The sequence below is a fragment of the Equus przewalskii genome, chromosome 13 (genome assembly GCF_037783145.1).
Source record: "Equus przewalskii isolate Varuska chromosome 13, EquPr2, whole genome shotgun sequence".
Taxonomy (NCBI): domain Eukaryota; kingdom Metazoa; phylum Chordata; class Mammalia; order Perissodactyla; family Equidae; genus Equus; species Equus przewalskii.
Window position 1 is genome coordinate 75,898,258 of NC_091843.1, and position 24,491 is coordinate 75,922,748.

A 24,491-nucleotide genomic window follows, 5' to 3' on the forward strand; every position below is an offset into this window, starting at 1 on the left:
AGAGCTACTCACAGAAGTCAGTGAAACATTTACTTACTGGATCACGGGTTTATCATAAAAGGATGTAACTCAGGAACAGCCAGATGGAAGAGATGCACAGGGCATGGCATGGGAAAAGGGCTCGGAGCTTCCATGCCCTCCCCAGGAACACCACACTCCCCGAATCACCACTTGTTCACCAACATGGAAACTCTCTGACCCCTGCCCTTTGGGTTTCTATGGAGGCTTCATTATATAGGCATGAGTGATTCAATCATTGGCCATTGTTGATTGATTCAACCTCCAAGCCCTCGCTGCTCCCCAGAGGTGGGGGGTAGAGATGGGACTTAAAGTTCCAACCCTCTAATCACATAGTTGGTTCTCCTGGCAACTAACGCCATCCTTAGGGGGAGTGAAAAAGTCGCACATTATCAAAAGGAGAGACAACTTTGTAAAAGCCTTCATCACTTAGGAAATTCCAAGGGTTTTAGGAGCACTTTGCCAGAAAGGAGGATGAAGACCAAATATATATTTCTTATTATAAATCACAATATGACACTCCTATAGCTCACTTTGATGAAATGTACAATGCAATCAATCAAAAAAAAAACTGAGTACTGGCTCAAAGTTGAAGATGCCATGAAAAAAGTAAGGGTGGTTTTAAAAATATGTTCACAGATTCTTTGATATTCCTACCTTCATGAAGTGGAGCCCAATTTCCCTCCCCTTAAGTGTGGGCTGGATTTAGTGACTTGCTTCTATCCAACAGAATAAAGCAGAAGTTGTGGCATGTGACTTTGAAGACTAAATCATAAAAAGGCACTGTGATGCATGTGTGCATGCACTCTCTCTCGGATCGCTTCTTCCAGGGAAAAGAGCTGACATAGCACAAGGACACTCAGGTAGTCCTGTGAAGCCCACATTTCCTTCTGCGAAGAGCAATTTAAGCAAGCCTTCTTGGGAGTATATTCTCTAGATCTGGTCAAGCCATCAGATGACTTCTCATGAGGTTGCAGCCCTGGCTGACAGCTTGACTGCAACCTCATGACATCCCTTGAGCCAGAGGCTCCTAGCTAAGCTGCTCCCAGATTCCTGGCCCTCAGAAAATGTGTGAGATAATAAATGCGTGTTGTTTTAAGATGCCAAGCTTTAGTGTAATTCGTTATGCAGTAATAGATAACTAATACAGTAACACATGATCCCTGGCCTCCACAAGTTTGCAGCACAGTTGGAGAGGTAGGTTACAGCACAAAAAACATAGCAAACTATCAAAGGCCATAAATGTTCTGTCATATGAAGGACTACTGTGTGGTAGAACTCCAGAGGATGATATGCACATCTTTGTGAACTGAGTGCCCTGCAGCTAAGGAATCCAGAGCCTGTGTGGCAGTAGAGAACAGTGGATTACATAGATGATGGATAGATAGATAGATAGATAGACAGACAGATAGATATAGATAGACAGATAGATAGATAGAAAGAAGATAGTTAGACAGATGAGTTATGCCCTTGGAAATCTTCTTCATAGTTGTGAGATGTCTGAGGAAGACGATGGAACTAGCGCATGGACCTGGATCTTTAAGGTTTAAGTAGCTTTAAGTTTAAGTTAAGTTTAAGTAGTTGAAGTTAAGTAGCTTTAAGTAGCTCATTGAAATTGCATGTAATATGCTACTAAAGCAGACAGGTAAGCAGTCAGATTAATAAAAGATTTCAGTTAAGGTAGTTGATTAATCATCGTGCAAGCTTACTTTTCCAGGCTTTAATGCTAACATTGTTCTTGCCATTGTTTATTGCTGTATCTTGTGTTTTTCTTGAACTGCACCAGCAGTGGGCCTTTAATCCCCATTAGTACGAAATGACCCAGCCCCTGTCAAAGTTGATTGGATTAGAGGTTGAAAACCTGATTCAAACTGTAACAACCTGAGGCCCATTTGCAGGAATTAATAATGGAGACTTGGCTGAGGTACTCTCTTAAATGGCAGATAGGCTGGTATGTCATCAGCCACATTTTCCTCCATAGCAACCTGGGAAGCACAGAAATCTAGCCTGGAGACACAGAGACAGAGGAGAGAGTTCCATAGCATGAGCTGTAATTTTACAACAAACTGTCAGTTTCCCTTTGTCACTGAAGTTGGTCACAGGTGGATCTTTTCTACAACCAAAAGAATCCATCACACTATTCATGACTTTACAGTTTAGGCCATTAACATTACAAATGACTTGAACTTTGTCTACTGCATATTATAATAAGGTCCCAACGGCAAAGCATCTATTCTTTTGCACTTTAAATGATTTTCTTTTTCCTAAATGAATGACTTTCCAGAGAAATGGCACAAGTAAAAGAATTTATAAACAACATCTGTCTAGCTCATGTTATTGGTTATTTGTGTAAAAATTTGTCTTATTACTCACACAAGATTTTTTTTGCCTTTTGGAAAAGAATAATCTTTGATTTCCTGTAAGTAAAAGAGCCAGGGAAAAATTTTTATTCTGATCTAAGTTGTTTCTTCACTTTTAATTATAATATCTACTATTGCTCCATCCAGCCAAGAAAAATCTGACCTAGTGTAAAGCTCTAGAATAATTTTGATTAAAAAAAAAAGGTTCAATAGCAACAATATGTCAATTTAAATAAAAAAAGACTGTTATACTCCCATAAGTCATTGAAGAGATATGGATAAAGAAGTTAATAACATAAACCTAAAATGGGTTTAAAAACTAAAATACAGCCTATAAAGAAAATGTATCACTATTGTTGTTATTACGTCAAATGGGAACATTTTTATTTTACTGTATATGATTAATTGGATGGATACAACCAAAGACTAAAAATCCAGAAATACCTCGCTCTGTTTATTTTTCCAGCAGTGTTTGGATGATTCTGAATTCCAGAACAGCAGCGAGGTCTTTTCGTCATGGAGTTTTTTTCTTTTATTTCTGGGGAAGATAAATATCTGGTTTAGTAGTGATGTCTAGTGTAAGAGATTGTTTTTCAGAATATTTCAACTCATCTTCGGGTCATTGACCTCAGGTCTGAAATTTGCAAGACGTTTCCTCATGCAGTTTGTTCTTCGGAGCACTCCTTTCTCATAACTCTAGTATCTGTCCGTAGGCTATCTGTTCTGGCACAGGGGATTTATCTTTTCATCTCAGAAAATTTCGAAGGATTGTAAACATGTATCAGAATATCCAAAATTATTGTGTTAGTCTATTATGAAAAACTATAAGCTCTTGTTTCAGCTTCTATCTTTTCTAGAATTTTTATCATAGCCCTTTTTATTGTTTCTTACACTCAGTACTAATGGTTTCTTATGGTAGCTGGAGATGATTCTATTGGCTCATTTCTCTCTCATTTTTGATTCCTTACAATCATTGAAGGGATCAACACAATCTGAGGCAAGGATATTAGCTTTGCAAGCATTTGATTCCTACCTGGAACTTGAGGCAGAGCAATGAGAGTTGGCAGGAAGGACTTAGCTGGGATTGTGGGAGGAATAGCCCTGGGTGAGTTAAAATGATAATGCCAGAGAGGTAAGAGAGAGAGGGCAACAGGGTCGCTGGGATGGTAAGAGGAGTGTGTGCATACAAACGTGCCCTAGATAAGCGTTGGTCACCTGAGATGGTGTGATTGTGGAAAGGACTGAGAGGACCTGTATGTGGTAGAAGCTGCTGGTTCACCTGGATCTGCTCCTTCATGGCTCATAGCTCAACACATTTCCTAGGCCCTCTTGCATCCAGATAGGGCCTTGGGACTGAGTTCTGGCCAATGAACTTCTAGCTCTGATCACAACATATTCCATGAAAGCTTCCACTCTCTCTCTTTCCCAGGCCACCTCGCTGAAAATGAAGGATCCTGAGAGTCTAAAAGATAATGCTACCAAAGGAAAGAAGGAGTCCTGAGTCATTGCTTCGAGGAGAGGTACATTGGAGTTTGTATAACAAGAAATAAATTATGTTAAGCCACTGAAAGCTGGTGTTAGTTTATTATAGTATTAATTATCCTGACTAATATAATATCTCTTTGGTTCTGATGTTATCTTTGATATTGCCACAGAACAGAATAAGAAGCAGAAAAATATTACTTAGAGAGAGGATATTCGAGTCAGGGGGAGGAAAAGCAGAAGAAAACAGATGGCATTGGGCATGGAGGGCCTCCCAAGATAGGAAACGTTTTGTGGATGTACTGATCTAATTTTAGAACTGAGCGGGACACCTCTAAATGGGCCTCGATGTGTGTAAAAGTAGACTGGCATATTTTTGACAGCTATAATTAAAAGAATATCTATTTTATACATCTGTAAATGAAGGACAATAAATGAAGTTTATTTGAAAGCATAAAATAGGAAAGATCAGAGATCAAATATCAAGTTCTTAAATATATATATAAAAAGATTTTTTTAAAAGTGCTGAAGTACACTACGTGTATTTCAAAATACCCTGGGAAGAAAGAGGAGAGACTGAAGCCCTGAGCTTGCTGGGTGGAGGGTGCTGTGAGGACGGACACGTATGTGGAGAGTGTTTGGATTGTGTTCAATTAAGGATGAAGTGTGCTGGGCCTGGGAATCCAGAGAAAGTGGCAGGAGAGGACTAGATTTTCCCCATGCTTTTTAGCACTTAAATTCAGTGACTTAGAAGTCAGTTTCTATGCAACAAAAGAAATATTTAGTGATCAGCTTTGGAAGTTATTTGAAATTTTCAATCATCTGAAGGGTAAAAATTATAGCTAAAACTTCTTTTGAAATATAGCATAGTTTTTTTCCTGAAACATGGAATAAAGCCAAAAGTCTGAAATAATATCCCAACCGGTCATTCTTCGGTGAATGATTCATTTATGACTATCAAATATATATCATTACCTTTAAACTGTGTTAACACTGTAGCACCCATTGACTGGGATAGAATCACTCCTTTGTTCCTTCCATAAACTCCCGGTGATAGACCTTTCCTGAGGCTTGGGGCTTCCCTTTTCTTTTCCCCCTTCTTTCCCATATCCAAATTAGAAATTTCCTTAGGTTGAGAGGGCAGTCCAAAAGTTTACGAATAGAGATCCTCCAGGATCTAGCACCCACAGCTCCAGAGGTCCTCAGGCTCATTGTGGTCACTGTGAGTCGATCATCGTGGTCACTTAACTTCTAAGCAAATTGTAAAAGTGTGTCACTTCCAGCAGGAACAGGGTGCCCAGGGTCCTCCGACTCTAAAAATCTCACAAGCTAGGGGTGTGAGTGAGTGAAGGAGAGAGAAATAGGCAGAGCATAAAGGATGTTTAGGGCAGTGAAAATACACTATGTGATTTTATGATGATGGATTTTGTCATTATGTATTTGTCCAAACCCATAGAATTACACCACCAAGAATGAACGCTGGGGCCAGCCCAGTGGTGCAGCAGTTAAGTTCTCACGTTCCGCTTCTCGGTGGCCCAGGGTTTGCCGGTTCGGATCTCGGGTGCGGACATGGCACCACTTGGCAAGCCATGCTGTGGTAGGTGTCCCACGTATAAACTAGAGGAAGATGGGCATGGATGTTAGCTCAGGGCCAGTCTTCCTCAGCAAAAAGAGGAGGATTGGCAGTAGTTAGCTCAGGGCTAATCTTCCTCAAAAAAAAAAAAAAAAAGAATGACTGCTAAGGTAAACTTTGATTGTTGGATGATCATGATGTGTCAACGTAGGTTCAACAGTTGTAACAAATGTACCACTCTGGTGAGTGATGTTGATCATAAGGGAGGCTATGAATGTGTGGAGGCAGGAGGTATATGGGAAATCTCTGTTCCTTCCTCTCAATTTTGTTGTGAACCTAAAACCGTCCTAAAAAATTGTCTTAAAAAAAACTCACTAGCTATAATTGTTTCACTAGAAGTTGACTGAGCAAAAAAAAAAAAAAAAAAAAATAGGTATCTTAAATACTACCTGTGCTACATTCAGGGCTTAAATAATTTCCAACAAACTACACATTTTTTCTGATTTCAAAGATAACCATGTTCTCTGTAGAAAATTTGAATAATACAGAAAAGCCAAAGAAGAAATTGAAAATCTCTGAACTCTATTAACAACTTGGTATATACATGTATGTGTGTGTATTTGTGTGTGTGTGAAGGTGTGCATAAACATATATTTACATTACTAATACAATATATAAATACATGTTATGTATTTATATACCTACAATATATAAATACATAATTTTTGTATTTATATTACATATGTAAATATGTAGAATTTTATTATGCATATTTTTGTTAGCTATAAACTTTGAGTTGTTTTATTAAAGTTATCTTATTTATTCATTAAAATTTTGAAGACACTCTAAAAATTCTCTCAAGTGATTTCACAAGAACTTTCTTCCTACTTTATTTCATTCTCCCCAAAATTTGTACCATAGAAGAGCAGGTATACTGTATAAACTTTTAATCTTACCACTGTTACGTTTTTCTGTAAAATAAATTATATTCTTTTCTTTGAAATAAAGCTTTAGATTTATTAGGGAGAATTGTGAACTATAACTCATCAACATCATCAAAAGGAGGCTTATTAAATCTTTTATCATGTGTATTTCTTTGCATGACATGAGCATATATACTGCCATTGGGGTCACTGTTGAAGACAGATTTTAAAAAGTCTACCTATCTGATAATGAATTTAATAGTTTGGGCCAGTGTCTATGAGTCTTTTATAGTCCTTGAAGGGTCACTTATTGACTGAGGGGAATCAGTGGTCTCTCTGTTTTTCCCATAATGAAAATGATAAAACATTTTAATGGTTTTCTACTTCACTGGAAACCTTGGTACCCTCAAAATCTATTTATAAAGAAGGCTCCCACAAGTCACTTGTAAGTATGTGATGACATGCTGAGCTTAATTTTTACTTTACCTTGAAGCAGGCAGAGTGTAAGCAATTCCCCTCTCTGCTTCACGTTACACCGTTTAGTCCTAAAACAGAAAGCAACTATTGTTTATTCCAAGAGCCACACAGGGCCTTGGGTTCTACAGATTACACCACATGACAACTGGAATCAACTTGATGAAATGCATGAAATTTATTATATTTCCAATTGGCGTTTCTCCACTCTGAAGGTCTAAGTCTTCAGCAAGCATGCTTAGGAGAAGGTGTGGGTGCAGAGAGGTACAAAGCACTGAAGTTAAAAAGCTTGTCGTCTTTAGAGAGTTTCTAATTTGTGGTCACAGTGTTCTTTATTACAATCTAAATCCTGTGAAGAATGGTTGTTCTCCAAGAAGAACAAAATTGGTCAAATAGTTTAAATGCTGGAAAAGGAAGGAATTTTATAATTCCAAGTGGACAACCTTGTATTCTGGAGATAGTATTTGAGCAAGTTACAAAATCCACTGAACTTTGCCTATAGACTTCTACTGGTTGGATGAGATAGGAGACAATCTCAAGTATAGTACCAGAAACCAAGAAAAGTATGTAGTCGGTTGGTTAATAGACAGTATAAGCTACTCTCTTTGTAGCAATGAAGCAGCATCTGAGTCTACTTACATGGAATCATGGCATGCTAAAATGGAATTTTAGAAAATGTTGGGCAAGGGAAACTTTCCGGAGTAATCATTTAGTGAATAATTCTGTTTCTTAGTAAGATCACCTTTAAATAAAATAGGAAGACACTAATCTAGAGTTGTACTATTTTCCAATCTCCCAGTAAACCTTTTGTGTTCCAAATTTGTCAAGTATTTGTAAGTGCTTGTGTCCTTTACTCCTAGACTTAAATATTTGTTTTGCAAAAGAAATCCAATTTATTTCCTGTCTTTAAGACCTGCTCAATTCCTACTTTACTTCTAATAATTGCATCTACTTGTGACCCTTCCAAAAATAATTTCTCCCCGAATAGGATTCATTCCTTTTATCATTTGCTCCTAATAATAAGCCTACTATGAAAATCCAGTATATGCTCTATACATTTTTCTTGAATTGTAGAGCCCAGACTTGGTTATATTTATTTGTATAAGTTCCTTTGTTTCCTATCCAGGAAAATAATTTTCTTTATAGGGTTTCCTAGTTATCAGCAGAGTGTCCTAGTCTGAATTTCAAAGGAAACTGAGCACTGTATAAATAAAATACAGGTAGATTGTTATTGTTTTTAATTAAGATGCCAATCTTAATTGAGCTAACATCTGTTGCCATGCCTGAGCTAACATCTGTTGCCAATCATATTTTTTTTCCTTTTTCTCCCCAAAGCTGTACGCCCCAACCCCCAGTACATAGTTGTATATTCTAGTTGTAGGTCCTTCTGGTCCTGCTGCCTCAGACGCGGCCTCAGCATGGCTTTGATGAGTGGTGCTAGGTCCACACCCGGAATCCGAACCGGTAAAACCCTGGGCTGCCAGAGCGGAACATGGGAACTTAACCGCTCTCCCAAGGGGCCGGCCCCACAGGTAGATTATTCTTGAATCTACCATGGGTAATTGTTTGGACTTGTTAACCCCTAGGAACAGCTTTGGACTACTTATGGTTTTTAGGTTTTGTGTTTATTCTAGAGCAGAGAGAGAGAGAAAGGGAGAGAGAACACAAACACCTCCTGAGCTGAGGGAAGAGCAAAACGGTTCAACCCCTCTTGCCTCTCTCTTATGTCAAAATAATTCACCCACATACGGAGAAACTTTCCCCCCTACCTTTGCCACAAATACAAATTGCACTGAGAGCATTTACAGCTGAGTGTCTTTCTACCTCATCTATGCTGAGAATGTATTTACTTTGTCAGTGAAAATCCTAGAAGTGAGGAATTATCAACTGCTCTCCACTTCTCTTATGGCAGGAACAGAGCTAGTATTTTTTATATGATTTTCTAAAAATCCAGTATTGAAGATATAACCCATATTTCAACACTTGATGGCAAGGATACAGGTAGGAATTGTGTGAGGAAAAAATAATCTGGTATTTCTAGCTGGAAAGTGGAAGGGAGGTGTACAAAAACTACCTTGGGGAAGTGAGAAGAATATGCCATGCATTTTGAAGCGTTAGTCAAGTTCTGACCAGGATCAGCACTGGAAATGGAACTTCTCCTACTCTCCAACATCCTCAAACCCCTCAGGCCCAGATGCAGGTGCGGCATGGGGATGGGGCTGAGCTGGGGACGGAAGAGATTCCCATTCTCCCGTGATGTGACTCTCCAGCCACAGCCTGCTCGCTGGGGACACAGGACCTTCCTCTCCATGAATAATTCAGCGTGACTGAACACTCTGAGACCGCCTCTGCTCCGGTGGCCATTTATTCCCATCTCAGTGTCAACATCTCTGGGTTAAGGAGTAACTAAAACATTTTAGAGGCTCTGTCAGTTGTAAACCTGGGTAGTAGGACAAAAACACAAGGAGGAACCTATTTTTCATCGCTCTGCTGGCCCTGCCTGGCTCTGTCTGGCCTCTAATCCGTGCCTTGGCACCTGAGTTGACATAGCATCTCCAGCTGCTAACTCATTGTCAGGTGTGATTTAGGCCCTGGGGAGAACTGGCTAAACATCACCCATCTTCATGTTTTTAAATCTATTTTCCTTCTGATGAGCAGACAGATGCACTTCATCTTACTATAAGCTCAGCTTTTATCAGAATTCTTATAATCAGAGTGCCCCACAGAGAGTGAAAAATGTGATATACTTTATTTAAATATACGATTTTAATATAATCTTTTAGAAATTCTTATATAAAATAAGCATGCCTATATGAGAAAAAGGTAATAAAAAGACAAGATGTAAAGATCCCAAACTTTCTTTACTATGCGAGCAATCTTACACAGTAAGACAAAAAGGGAGATGTTGTAGGATTACACAAATGTTTTTTCTCTCTTTCAAAACATTCTATACTGTTCTAGTTTATAGATTTTTAAAACACCTGGACCAAAGATAAATTCAAATAAAATCTCTTCATGTTTTTGTTCATTCTTCCAATCTATTTTCTTGTATTTACTGTGGCATTTACATTGGAAAATTGTGATTTTGAGCAATTTATCAAAAATATTTTTGCTGACTTTACTGTTTACTCTTTAAAAAAAGTTGCTTTTTTCAAACATATTTTTTTGTCCTTTGCCAGAAAGAAAGTCTACTTTCCACAGTTCAGTCTTTATCTTGGAGATTGGCAAGAAGCAATGACTTTTAACTCATAATCCTTCGTGTTGTCTTGAGAAATCACAGTGTGGCTGGATGTGGGAAGGTCTTGACTCTTATCAATAATTAGTTCCTAATAGCATGGAACAGAGGCGTTGCTCAGTTATGATGTTCTTCTGAACCTTGGACATTAACAACTAATCTGGTAGACATTGATTTCTTACCTTCAGAGTACAATTAGTCCTATTCCCCTGGCTCACTAAGATTAGAAATTACATGTTATCTAGGTTTGAATGTTAAAGTGCAGACTGTTATTTCATATGTATTTAGTACAGGCATAATGAATCAACCATGAAATGACAAATACACGCTTCTTTGATTTCCTACTGTGGAACCAGATAAGTATGACAGCGATTGCAGATTACAAGTCTTACGTTACAAAATATTCGCACACATGTAATTTTCCACACAAAGCCCTATGTCTAACAGGTCATGGAATAATAATGAGATATGAAGAGTAAATATCTCCTCTTGTCTATTTACTCTCAGTGTGGCCTCCCCCCCCTTCCCCAGTAATCCTTAAAAAGCTATCCTAGTTTGAAACTTTTTATATAGACTACTGCCAAATTGAAAATAACCAATTTTTCACAGGTCTTCAGTGGTTTTCAAGAATTCTTGAATATTTAGGAAGGAGAATGAATTACAGATATAATGCAACAAATTATAGCTTTGAAAATAAAAGCTGCTTGGGAACATGAAGATAATATGGCATCTGATTTGCCCAATAATTGCTATCCATTTGGATTTTTAAAGGCAAAACATCTGTAAGTAAATCTATGAAAGATGAAGAAAAATTATGCTATTAATTTAGTTATTAGGATAAAGATGATTTTTTTTCAGTTCAACAAATATTTGTTGGACATCAATTTTGTTGCAGGCATTGTGCTAGGTGCTTAGGATGCCAAAACAAATAAGATGCAGTTCCCACTCTTCAGGAGCTTACCGTCTGCAGTGTGGGTTTCTTAACTGGGGTTCTGCAGATGGCATTATGGGTTCTGTGAGAGGCTACCAGGAGTTACAAAAGAGATTGGAAAACATTTTAAAAATTATTTGAACTTCCTTCTCCATGCAATGCCGGTACTTGCAGTGAAAAATAGTGATCAAGCAGCCCTGTTATCAATTTAAAAAAAAATTTTATTTTATGGTGGTAAGAACAATTAATATGAGATCTACCCTCTTAACAAAATTTTAAGTGCACAGTACAGGATTGTTGACTGTAGGTACAATGTTGTACAGCAGATCGCTAGAATTTATTCATCTTGCTTAAATAAAACTTTACGATCATTGATTAGTAACTCTCCATTTCTCCCTTCCCTCAGCCTCAGGCAACCACCATTCTACTCTTTGATTCTATGAATTTGACTAGTTTAGATACCTCGTATAAGTGGAATCATGCAGTATTTGTCTTTCTGTCCCTGGTTTATTTCACTTAACAACAGAGTGAAAAGGCAACCTATGGAATGAGAGAAAATATTTGCAAACTATGTATCTGATAAGAGGTTAATCTCCAAAATATAAGGAACTCCTACAACTCCATAGCGAAGAACCCTAATAACCACATTAAAAATGGGCTAAGGACCTGAATAGGCATTCTTCAAAGAAGACATTCAAATGGCCAAGAAGTATATAAAAAATGCGCGGTGTCACTAGTCATCAGGAAAATGCGAATCAAAACCATGAGATATTACCTCACTCCTGTCAGGATGGCTATTATCAAAAAACCAAAAGATAACAAGTGTCATTGAAGATGTGGAGATATTAGAATGCTTGCACACTACTAGTGGGAGTGCAAAATAGCACAGCTGTTGTGGAAAACAGTATGGAGATTCCTCAAAAAAATTAAAAATAGACTGACCATATGATTCAATAATCTTACTTCTTGCTGTTTATCCAAAAGAATTAAAATCAGGATCTAGAAGAGATATTAGTACTCCCGTGTTCATTGCAGCATTATTCACAATAGCCAAGATATGGAAATAACCCAAATGTCCATTAACAGATGAATGACTAAAGAGAATGTGGTATATACATACAATGGAATACTATTCAGCCTTAAAAAAGAATGAAATTCTGCAATATGTGACCACATGGATGAACTTTGAGGATAAAGATGATATTTAAAAAGAGGAAACCACGCGTTCACTATATAATACCATAACACTCCTGATGGTTCTTGAGTACTTCTCTAATTTGTTTTAGTGTTCTCACCTACTCTTCAAGTCTTTTCTTAAATGATTACTACTTCCCTCCTGTAATGCGACAAAAGTCTTCAAAATGATTTTGATGGACACACAGAGCAGAAATATACTATGGGGCAGGGAGATGAACAGTTTCATATACTTCATAAGTCAGCTTTTCAAAATATCTTTTTTTTTTTGAGGAAGATTAGCCCCGAGCTAACCATCTGCTTCTAATCCTCCTCTTTTTGTTGAGGAATACTGGCCCTGAACTAACATCCATGCCCATCTTCCTCTACTTTATATGTGGGACGCCCACCACAGCATGGCTTGCCAAGCGGTGCCATGTCTGCACCCAGGATCCGAACTGGCGGACCCCAGGCTGCCGAAGCAGAACGTGCAAACTTGATCACTGTGCCACCGGGCCGGCCCCCAAAATAGCTGTTAATCATGCATTGTAAGCTGAAATAGAAAGTATTATTATCAGAATTTTCCTTGCTTTTCTTGCTCTGAGTTCCCAGAATTCTTTTTTCAATCTCTCTCTCTGTCTCACATACGCATACATCCTTACCTTTGAAATAAATAGAAGCATGCTCCAAATCCCAAGTAAATGATGTTGAAATGATTTGCATCGTCTCTTTCCTTTATTAGTGTTATAAAACAAATGCCATCAGGACATTCTTAACTTCAAAAAAATCAAATTTGTGATTTTGCTCATAAACTCCTAAAGGCTTATCACAGGCAGAAAGTACAGTTCACCCTGCTTAAATCTGAATTCTTTTATCTACTGGAAAACAAGTGATTACTCATGTTTCCTCACAGGACTAAAATACTATTTCATGTACTGAAAGTGGTTACAATTTCCACAGCTGAGTCATTTTTAGGGACTTCAGCTCTAACCTTGGTGCTTAAGGCACAGTCAAAACTGTTAGACTGCTGAGTCCCTTGCCAAGGCCAGGCTGGGAACTGAACTGAAGCATCCTGTGGTACTCTTGGGTACCACGGCACAGTATTTGATAACTGCATCCCATTGTCATAGATGATGGGAAACAGGGTTATTCTCCATTAGCTTCCTCTCCTGAGACCACGTAATTTACTTAAGTAAAAGATGTTTATTAAACATAAATCAACAATTCTAAAGCATTAGTGAATATCTAGGTTGTTTTGAATATATTCCTTGTGAAACTTTTATCTCCAGTGGAGTAAATTCCTAATTAAGGGGATTGCTTAACTTGTCAAGGTGATTTGAATAGTTACAGACCAAAATAAAAATAATGTATTATTTTCCTTAGGAATATTGTGCATGTATTCATTGTATGTGCTAGTTTGCATGTGTTAAGAGTTCAATAAAGCATCTGAGATTTTCTAAATTTTTGTAATGGTGAATTTGGTTTTCTACTAAAGTGATGAAATTATTTTTATGGGATAAAAGTTTGGGAAGGTGAAATATATTGGGTAAAAATAACATCAACGTACCAAATAAATCTTATCAATAAGAATGTCACTCACCAGAGTTGTACTTGGTTTCACTAGTCAGTCAAAAAGACTAGAAAAGATAGAAGAGTTCTACCTCAGTCACTTTGTCCATTCTGTAAATGCTGCTTATGGACAGTGTGGTCCTTTGACTTACATCTTGCTAGAGAAGCATTGGGGAGATCAGGTCCATGCCACTAGCAATTAAATGGCCATTTGAAACACAGGAATGCCCTTGGTGCCTTCTCTGTTCCTGCCAAGGGCAGGCTGTCTAGAGGAGATCCAGTATGGCATCCAGCAGCTTTGAGAAGGTCAACACCACTTATCTGATTGAGACCTACCCTCAAAACAGATCTGCCAGAAGCCTGAAGGCTAAACTTAGGGAGGATCTTAGTGCTGGGGAATACAGAGTGAATTTGTTTAGGAGCTATATTCCAGAATGGCATTTTCTTTTTCCTGTCACACCCTCATTCCATGTTTGAACTTCTCTGATCAGGTTTGGGAGACATGGAAAATACTGACTAAACCCTAAAACACCTCAAGAGATTGAAAACAACTCAAAGCTAAAGTTCTCCAGTGTAATTCTGTCTGTGTCTTGCTTACTAAGATTTTCATTTGCCTGGTCTCCCGTCCTATTGGCAGGAATTCCACCAGCCCCACGGCTACCCCATGCCCCAGTCGCATACAGGTTTGCACGTGCATCTAAATTAGAAAAGTCCTTTTTTTAACATTCTAAAAAATAAAAGCTAAAAAAAACCTAATCAAAAACAAATTAAAAAATCAGAGAAATACAGAAGCAGAGTCATTGCCCGAGGAAATGTTAGGTGTCTATTGACAGACAAAAGAAATGTCAGAGACATGAAGAATACAGAGTTTCTGTTTGGGGTGACAGAAAGGTTTGGAAATGGAGGTGATGGTTGCACAACATTGTGGATGTAATTAATGCCATTGAATTAAAAAATTACATTTAAAAATGGTTAAAATGGCAAACTTTGTGTTCCATATATTTTACTACAATTAAAAAAAAAACCAATAATATACTAAATACCAATATACTCAATACCATTGAATTGCACTCTTTAAAAGGGGTCAATTGTATGGAATCTGAATTGTATGTTAATAAAGTCGTTCAAAGAATGTCATGGAGAAAAAGAGGATCAAAACTCCCGAAAGAGAAAGACCACTGTGGAGGTGTTAGTGTCAGCCTTGTGGTTTTCATTTTTAAGAATTTCATTTGATTTGCTTTGCTTCTTCCTCCACTTACTACACTTCCCTGGCAGACATCCCGTTTTAATCTACATTGGGAGGAAACAGGATGGCAAAATATTGCTGCTGTTGGAATACGGAGCTTATTTGTTTTAGCACCGTGGCTTCTAGAAATCTCGTTTCTTCCTTCCTATATTTAAAAGAATCATGCTGGACAGGAGCAGGCGGTCCTTTTGATTCCTTACCCAGATGGCGTTCTGGACAGCAACAGAAATCCAGTAACCTGAAGGGAGAAAGCTGTCCCTGATTGGTCGTGGCTTCAGCCAGATTTCCCCCAAATTCCTAACATGGAGAAATGAAAATAGCTGTTGACAATCGCCTTTGTTAGAGAATTAGACATGTAGTTATCTGCAAAAATTGTTACAGTGATTATGACTCATGGATTCCATCACGAAATCTCACATTTCTGTAATCATTACCTAAGCTCCCAAAGTCATTAAAAACTATTAACAATTTTAAAATGCTTACAGTTTCAAAATTTTCTTTCTTTCTTTTTTTTTTGCAGGGGAAGATTTGCCCTAAGCTAACATTTGTTGCCAATCTTCCTCCATTTTTCTTCCTTTCCCCAGCCCCAAAGTCTCGGTATGTAGTTATGTATAGTTGTAAGTTCTTCTGCTTCTTCTCTGTGAGCCACCACTACAGCATGGTTGCTGCTGTGTGGTGCGGTGTACTCAGTGGTGTGGTTCTGCACCCGGGAACTGAACACAGCCTGCCAAAGCAGACCGCGCTGAACTTTAACAGCTAGGCCATCAGGGCCAGCTCTCAAAATTTTCATCTTAAATTTTATATATTATAACCAATTTCATTAATTGCTTCTACTCTATCATGGAACAGACTACAGCACAATGCTGTAGGTTGAAAGAGACGACTAACTTACTTGTCACTTAAGGAAATTCAATCTCTTACCCACCATTTCTAAAGTTCCTAAAAAGGATTATAACTTCAGCAATGATGCAGCCTTTGTTTTTTATGCTGTTTGATTTCATTGTGAAGCTTGTGTTTTCTACCTACAATGACAACCCACTGATCAGAACTCAATATAAGAGGGAGGAGATGGGAGTCGGGGAGGACTAACAGGAAGAGGAGAGGAGAGAGTCATTTTATAATTTATCAAGATAAGTGCTGCCACCTCAGGTTTTATTAAAATAAAGCCATGCTTATCAGGGATGATAGAGTACTTGAATATTTAAATTATGGCTCTCAGGCAAGGTATTAACAGAACAAAATTTTCTCTTAGATAATTTTTTTAATTTTAATTTTTTCTTGGGATGATACTGATTTTTCTCAAAAATACGTAAGAATTCCAAAATAAAAGGGTTCCTTAGGACAAACTCGTTCTGTTCCTAATGATTCTTCTGGAAGCATCAATGAAATCATCACTAACACCACAGTGTTTGCTCTGGGATAGACTTTCTGATTTCTCATTCCAAGACAAAGACAGACTGAAAAATCCAAACCAAGAAATATTTTCTCCCAAACAAACTCTGTGCTGTTTGAATGATCCTCTTCTTAGCTGTGCTAAAATGCTTGATGGAGTTATTTTTAACTGGGAACAGAACATTCATTCTGGAAAATGTTCAGATCCCTAATTTTATAATGAGCAGAAATACATACTTTCAATGAAAGACTATGCAAACCGCAGTAGCCTCATCCACACTCAGGTGCAGAATTATCAGCAGAGAATAGATTTTATGGCTTTTAGGAATGCAAGTCTTCTAGATGCTGTGAAGTCTCGAATCTGGATCAGCTGCATCACTGCTGGAAGAAACAGGTGCTTGACGTCATCTGGATACAGAGTTTGTTTCTTCGCTCACACACAACATTTCCTCATCAATAATGAGCCTGGGTGACGCTGGATGGATTCTATTGTTTTTATTGGTTGTTATTACTTTTATTTAACAATGTTAGGCATATAGGATGATTAAAAAACAACTAATGTTCTTGGAATAGGTACATCCTATTAACTGATATAAATCGATTCAGTCTTTCATTATAGCAGTGAATTTTCAGGTTGCACAAAGATAAGTAATTTAGATTCCAAACACAACAATCACTGGGTTAACCATCCAGGACAATTCACAGGTCCCTATTATACGGCTGCATGCACTTACAGAGTTTTAGCACAAAGCCAATACAAATATGAAAGTATCCTCATTCTAATGGTTCCTGAGGCGCTAAAGATGGGTGTCAGCGATGGGTATCCTCCTGAGTTCTACGATCTGGGAGTCAGTCAAGGTGCCTCCCTCCTGGCTGCCTTGACCGGATTCATTATCACTGACACTGAGACCAGCACCTGCAATAGAAAAAGAATAAACACAAAACTCCCAACTATTAGTGCAGTGAATTAAGGGTCAAGTTACATTAAGCCAACACGTTTATTTTTATTATATTAGCAAAAAGTGAGCTATACGTTTAGAATATGTTATTAATTATAACTATATATTACATTCCTTTTGGTAGTTTTTATAAATAAAAATTAACTTCTAAAGACATGGTTTGGGTTCTCAATCTTTTCTTTGTTTCCACATAGTTGACAGGTGTAACTTGCTCCCAAGAACAGCATTTCTCAATTGGGGGCTCATTAAAATTAAAAAATCAGGCAGGTTATTAGAATTTTTCAGCAGGGGGTAAGATCTGCTGTTAGAAAACATACAACTTCCAACCCGACTTGCACTGAATCCGGTAGGGCCTGCAGGTGAGACTCAGCGTGGGCAGTGATCCGAGAAGAAAGACACACATTGACAACACCTGTTGTCATATCAGCGCCCGGAAGATACTGGCTCTTAATGACTCAGATCTGATCCCAAGATAAAAATAATTATGTAACACAGTGCCAAAAGAGATCCACACAAGAATCCCACAAAGCTAGCTGTTAATGACAGATAGCACCCAAGATTTCTGTTTTGAGGAAGCTCTGCTATTCACTACTTTTTTCACAACTCAGAATAATTCAGAAAACTTAACACTATGCTAGAGTAACACCTTGTTCTTTTCTTCTCCAATGCACAGAGGAACACCTCAGCTCGTGAGCTCTCTCTCTCTCACACACGCGCGCACGCACACACACTGAATGGGGATGTGGTCACAGGCCGTGCTGCTGGTCTGAATCACCACAGATTACAGCTCCCAGATCCTCCCCCTCTGCCGGGCACTACACTCTGCAAACAAGGAAAGTGAAAACCCAGTTGCCGGGAGCTGAGACTTCCTTTTCTCTCTGAGGTGTAGGGAAGGCGATTCTGCAGAGTTGGTAGCTCTAGGAAGATGGGGAATTAGCTTGGTCTGAAGCTGTTTGGAGATGGCAGCAGAAGCCCACTAATTATCTTATTGTAGGCAAACCCTCCCTCTTCTGCTCTCTGTCCTTCCCACTCTCTCTCTGCTACAGGCTGCTATTGAAACCCCACTTCTCCCTTTGCTCCTGTGACATTGCGCTTACCCATCTCATCCTCTGATCTGCTGGCTCTTTCGAGAGCTCTTCTGCTTTCTCTTGAATCTCCTCGTGCTGTCTGCCCACTGGAGGCCTTGTCTTCAGCTCTGCTTCAAGGCCCACGTGATCCCCCTGCCCCTTGCCTGCTCTCTAGCCTGATGTTTCACTAGAGCTGACGGTCGCTCCCTTTTCACTCCATGTTTTTATGCTGGATCTTCTGCCTGGGATGCCTTCTCATTCCCCAATTCCTTAATCTGCTGCCTCCATCCTTCCTATAAATATCAACCCAGGTGTCACCTCTGCTACCCATGGAAACATGATGATTCTTTTTAAAAATTTCTGACTCCCCCATTGGTTTATGTCCTTTGTATCTTTATATCTTCTGGCTCATAGGGCATCCAGCACACTCTGGGTGTTCAGTATATGTTTGTTGAATGTATTAGTAAACTATGCTCTGCATTCTAGTTCTTGAAAATGCCTCTTCCATCTTTATTGCCTGTTCATTTCCTCCAATCCATTCTGCACGCCTCTGCCCTCTCCTTGTGAAGAACAAACATTGGCTCTTATTGCCAATTGCATCAAGTCTGGAACCCTCTGCATTCAACCCTCTGCTTTTAAGACACTTCCTAATCTGGCTCTTCCCTACCAAACGGACGTATTTCAATCTTTGCCCATTGTAGAGCTTTCTCAAAGTGATCAAGTCTCTTGACTGGGCCTGCATGTGCCACGTTAATTCCAGCCTGAGCAGCTTCCTGCCCATCCATCAAGGCCCATTTCCACAACCTTTCACAAAAACTTCTTTCAGCATTCCTTCAAAACAGGGAGACGGAGGATGTAATATTTGAAAAGTCTTGTTTACACTTGAAAAAAATATTAATCACATCCCTTATATTCCCTCAAATTGCCTTGGTTTGGATGATTTGTCATTGTCTTCACCCAGCCCTCTTGCATCAGTAATGGTATTAGCCCGGCCCTTGAAGGTAACATTCGAGTCTGCCACCACGCCGTAGAAGGACAAAGGGCCCATGCTTCCTGGCCAGGGGAGCAGGGGAACTGTCCCCCTTGGAAGAACCTCAGTGGATTGGTAAGACATTGGCCACTCTAGAAGGATAAGATGACTGAAGCCCTGAGTCCTGAGCAGCTTCACTGAGTAAGGGGGAACTAAAGAGCTAAGTAACAAAGTTGCACAATATGAGATCAACTACAGAGAAACAGAGAGGACCCCACAGTTAGCATCAGGACAGAGTGGGGCTTAGTGAATGAAATAGCACCACCTCCCACTGATTTCCGTGTCAGCCTGCTCTAAATCCCACTCGGAATGTGTAAGTGTTTGCTCACCATAGGGACAAAGCACATTAGAAAGAAGTTCTGTAGCGAAAGTCTGCTGGGCAGACCACGAGCAACAGAGCAAACTGGGCTGGGGAGTTTCACATGGGCGCAGCTTTACTGCGAATGGGTGTCACCAGCTTGTTCAGTAGTCCAGAGCCCTGTGAGATGTCAGCAAGTTGTAGACACAGCCTCCAATCACTCCAATGACCCACCTCACCTTCCTCCTCCATTTCTGCCCAGTGGAAATAAATGCATGTAATACTCAAACCCTAATACCTCACTGAGACTCAGAAAGGACACATACTACACACAGCAGTAACAGGGCAGATGGAGCACAGCCCAGGTCCCTCGTCTCTTTGTAATTCATTCAATGGTCTAGGAGGGTATTTGCAGTGAGTATCCTGATTTTCTGAAAGGTATTTTTGTGCTTAAATTTTAAGCCAAAAATTCAAGAAAAATCCAGTAACTGTGACAATAGTTGCTCTCCCCTTTGGTAGACAGAACAGGTCATGTCAAAGGAACTAGAAGTAATGATTCACACTCATCTAGTGGCTCTCCTTTCCCCAACATTTCAACATGCTTTAGTCAGGGAAGGGGTGATTATTAGTCCTGTTCTACAGACACAGGGACTGAACAGGGATCAGAGGTGTTCACTGAGTTGCCCATGTCACACAGCAGGGAAGTCACAGAATGAAGATATCCAATAGGCCTTCTGACCCCAGATACAGTGTTTTCCTCTACTGCCTCTTGTGATGGCAGCTCTTATCCTGTTACTTCCTCATCCCCTGGGTTTCGAGCGTTTGTCCATAGAATAAATTTCCAACTCCTTGGTGCATCTTCAAGCCTCGACCCACCCCATCCCCCAATTTCTACCTCACTCAATAGTAACGGTGCAGCAAACAGCCAGGTGTTACAGAATATATGATGAGCATTTAAAACTGTATTTGAGTATAACAATAAATTGAACCAACAAATAATTCATACCATGTGTTGAATTTAAACTCTGCCAGACACTGTGGTAGATTCTTTACAAACTCTAAACCCCGTGAAAACGTACAAGCTAATTATAATGACTCTTATTTGATAAACAAGGAAATTGAAGGTTGAGTCCCTTGTGGAACGTCACACAGATAGTAGACTGCAGAACTAGATTCCAACACAGGGTTCTTTAACCCCAAGGCCCATTCCTATTTTCCACGGCCTTCTAAAATGTGACGATGATATGAAGGTCATACTCCTTCAATATTTTTCTGAGGAAAAAAAAAATCAAAATCCTCCCAAATTTCACTCTTCCACTTTGCTACTCATCTAACTTTGTTTAGCACACTTGGCTGCAGAAGTTCTTGAAGTTACGTAAGTCGTTGTGGTTTTACGTGATATTTCTGACAGAGAAATTTATTAACGACTTCTTTGAGGAGTTGGAGTATTTGGGCCTTGATTCTGAATGTTTTCAAGGGCTTGTTATTTATTTTCTTCTGACTGAAAAACAAATCATTTAAAGGTTTCCAGTAGGGAAATGTTTACATGACAGTTGTGTCATTGGCCTGAGGTAAAACCAGGAAGCTAAAAGACTAGGGATAATGGGAAATCAGAATAATTTATCCCGGGGGATATGTTCCAAGACCCCCAGTGGATGTCTGAAACCACAAATGGTACTGAACTCTATATATACTATGTTTTGTCCCACACATACTTACCTATGATAAAACTTAATTTGTTAGGCACAAAAAGAGAATAACAACAATACGTAACAATAAAAGAGAACAATTATAACAATATATTGCAATAAAAGTTACTATAGATCTTAGCAACCTCAACACATGATTTTTTTCTTTCCTTATTAAGTCAAGAACTCCCACCTTTTCACTTAAAGGAAGCATTTTGCAGCTTCTCTTTGGCATATCAGAATGGCCAGCATCACTACTCTTGTGCTTTGGGGCCATTATGCAGTCAAATAAGGGTTACTTGAACACAAGCACTGTGATACCATGACAGTCAATCTGATAACCCAGACGACTACTAAGTGACCAAGGGCTGGTGGCTTCTGCTACCAAAGTGGGGATCCAATGGACAAAGGGATGATTCATGCCTTAGGTGGGATGGAGCCAGACAGTCTGAGATTTCATCACGCTACTCAGAACTGAGTACAATTTAAAATGTATGAATTATTTATTTCTGGAATTTTCTTTTTTTTTTTTTTGAGGAAGATTAGCCCTGAGCTAACATCTGCTGCCAATCCTCCTCTTTTTGCTGAGGAAGACTGGCCCTGAGCTAACATCTTCCTCTACTTTATATGTGGGATGCCTGCCACAGCATGGTCAGACAAAACGTAGGTTCTCACCCAGGATCCGAATTGGTGAACCCTGGGCTGCCAAAGTGGAACGTGCAAACTTATCTGCTGTGCCACTGGTCTGGCACCTCTGGAATTTTCCACTTAATTTTTTTGGACTATGGTTGACCATGGCAAACTGAAACTGCAGAAAGCAAAACCTCGGATAAGGGGGGACTACTGCAGTCTCTCTGGGAGAAGCTCTTTGTGAAGAAAACCCTGTTTCTAAGCCCAATATGCTCCTAGTTTGACATATTCTAGACTCTTGTCAGCTGTGGATCAACATAAAAATGCCAGTGCTCAAGACACTTCTTGTTAGGAATGTAACTAGAGTGCATGCCCTTCCATCCTACCTCACCCTTTGTGTAGACTGAGTCTCTGTTTGAGTTAGCTCAGCACGTTCTCCTCTTCCCTGTGATGGAGGCAGTCCCAGGGTGACTGTTCTCATTCTCCTAAAGTCCTGGTTGGGGGCACTGATGATACATCAGAAACTTCTATTAAAAAACTAATAATAAGAAAAATCTTACATAAACAACCTCAAACGACACCTAACGGAATTAGAAAAAGAAGAACAAACAAAGCCCAAAGTCAGTAGAAGGAGGAAAATAATAAAAATTAGAGCAGAAATAAATGATATTGAAACAAAAAAGACAGTAGAAAGGATCAATGAAACAAAGAGTTGGTTCTTCGAAAAAATTAACAAAATCGACAAACCCTTAGCCAGACTCACTAAGAAAAAAAGAGAGAAGTCTCAAATAAATAAAATTAGAAATGAGAGAGGAGAAATCACAACAGATACCGAAGAAATACAAAGGATCATAAGAGAATACTATGTAAAACTATATGCCAACAAATTGAACAACCTAGAAGAAATGGAGAAATTCCTAGACTCATACAACCTACCCAAACTGAATCAGGAACAGATAGAGAATCTGAATAGACCAATCACAAGTAAAGAAATACAAACAGTAACCAAAAACCTCCCCAAAAATAAGAGTCCAGGACCAGATGGCTTCTCTGGAGAATTCTACCAAACATTCACAGAAGATTTAATACCTATCCTTCTCAAACTATTCCAGAAAATAGAGGAAGATGGAGCACTCCCTAATACATTCTATGAAGCCAACATCACCCTGATCCCCAAACCAGACAAGGACAACACAAAGAAGGAAAACTACAGGCCAATATCACTGATGAACATAGATGCAAAAATCCTCAACAAAATTTTGGCAAACCGAATACAGCAATACATCAAAAAGATTATACACCATGATCAAGTGGGATTTATACCAGGGACACAGGGATGGTTCAACATCTGCAAGTCAATCAACGTGATTCACTACATTAACAAAATGAGAAACAAAAACCACATGATCATCTCAATAGATGCAGAGAAAGCATTCAACAAGATCCAACATCCATTTATGATAAAAACCCCCAATAAAATAGGTATAGAAGGAAAGTACCTCAACATAATAAAAGCCATATATGACAAACCCATAGCCAACATCATACTTAACGGACAAAAACTGAAACCCATCCCTCTCAGAACAGGAAGAGGACAAGGGTGCCCACTTTCACCACTCTTATTCAACATAGTACTGGAGGTTTTGGCCAGAGCAATTCGGCAGAAAAAGAAATAAAAGGAATCCAAATAGGCAATGAAGAAGTAAAACTCTCGCTGTTTGCAGATGACATGATCTTATATATAGAAAACCCCAAAGAATCCATAGAAAAACTATTAGAAACAATCAACAACTACAGCAAAGTTGCAGGGTATAAAATCAACATACATAAATCGGTAGCATTTCTATATGCTAACAATGAACTAACAGAAAAAGATCTCAAGAACTCAATCCCATTCAAGATTGCAACAAAAAGAATAAAATACCTTGGGATAAATTTAATCAAGGAAGTGAAAGATCTATACGACGAAAACTACAAGAGCTTCTTGAAAGAAATTGATGACGACATAAAGAGATGGAAATACATTCCATGCACATGGATTGGAAGAATAAACATAGTTAAAATGTCCATATTACCTAAAGCAATCTACAGATTCAACTCTATCCCAATCAGAATTCCAATGTCATTCTTTACAGAAATTGAACAAAGAATCCTAAAATTCATATGGGGCAACAAAAGACCCCGGATTGCTAAAGCAATCCTGAGAAAGAAGAACAAAGCTGGAGGCATCACAATCCCTTACTTCAAAACATGCTACAAAGCTACAGTAATCAAAACAGCATGGTACTGGTACAAAAACAGATGCACAGATTAATGGAACAGAATTGAAAGCCCAGAAATAAAACCACACATCTATGGACAGCTAATCTTTGACAAAGGAGCTGAGGGCCTATAATGGAGGAAAGAAAGTCTCTCCAACAAATGGTACTGGGAAAACTGGACA

At 38.9% G+C, this 24,491-nt stretch overlaps 1 protein-coding gene and 1 long non-coding RNA gene across 2 annotated transcripts in view; both read right to left on the reverse strand.

The window, feature by feature from the left end:
• LOC139075160 (uncharacterized) overlaps positions 1-13,012 on the reverse strand; it is a 32,639-nt gene extending 19,627 nt beyond the window's left edge. Inside the window, exons 1-2 of the long non-coding RNA XR_011525284.1 lie at positions 12,832-13,012; positions 2,823-2,916 (exon numbers count right to left, since the gene is read on the reverse strand). This is a non-coding gene — a long non-coding RNA (uncharacterized lncRNA). The remainder of the gene's footprint in view (positions 1-2,822; positions 2,917-12,831) is intronic.
• Positions 13,013-16,856: 3,844 nt separating this feature from the next.
• Positions 16,857-24,491, reverse strand: part of ADGRV1 (adhesion G protein-coupled receptor V1) — a 511,275-nt gene continuing 503,640 nt past the window's right edge. Inside the window, exon 91 of the mRNA XM_070569690.1 lies at positions 16,857-17,292. Within this exon, the coding sequence (XP_070425791.1) occupies positions 17,174-17,292 (119 nt within the window). The 3' untranslated portion in view covers positions 16,857-17,173. The remainder of the gene's footprint in view (positions 17,293-24,491) is intronic.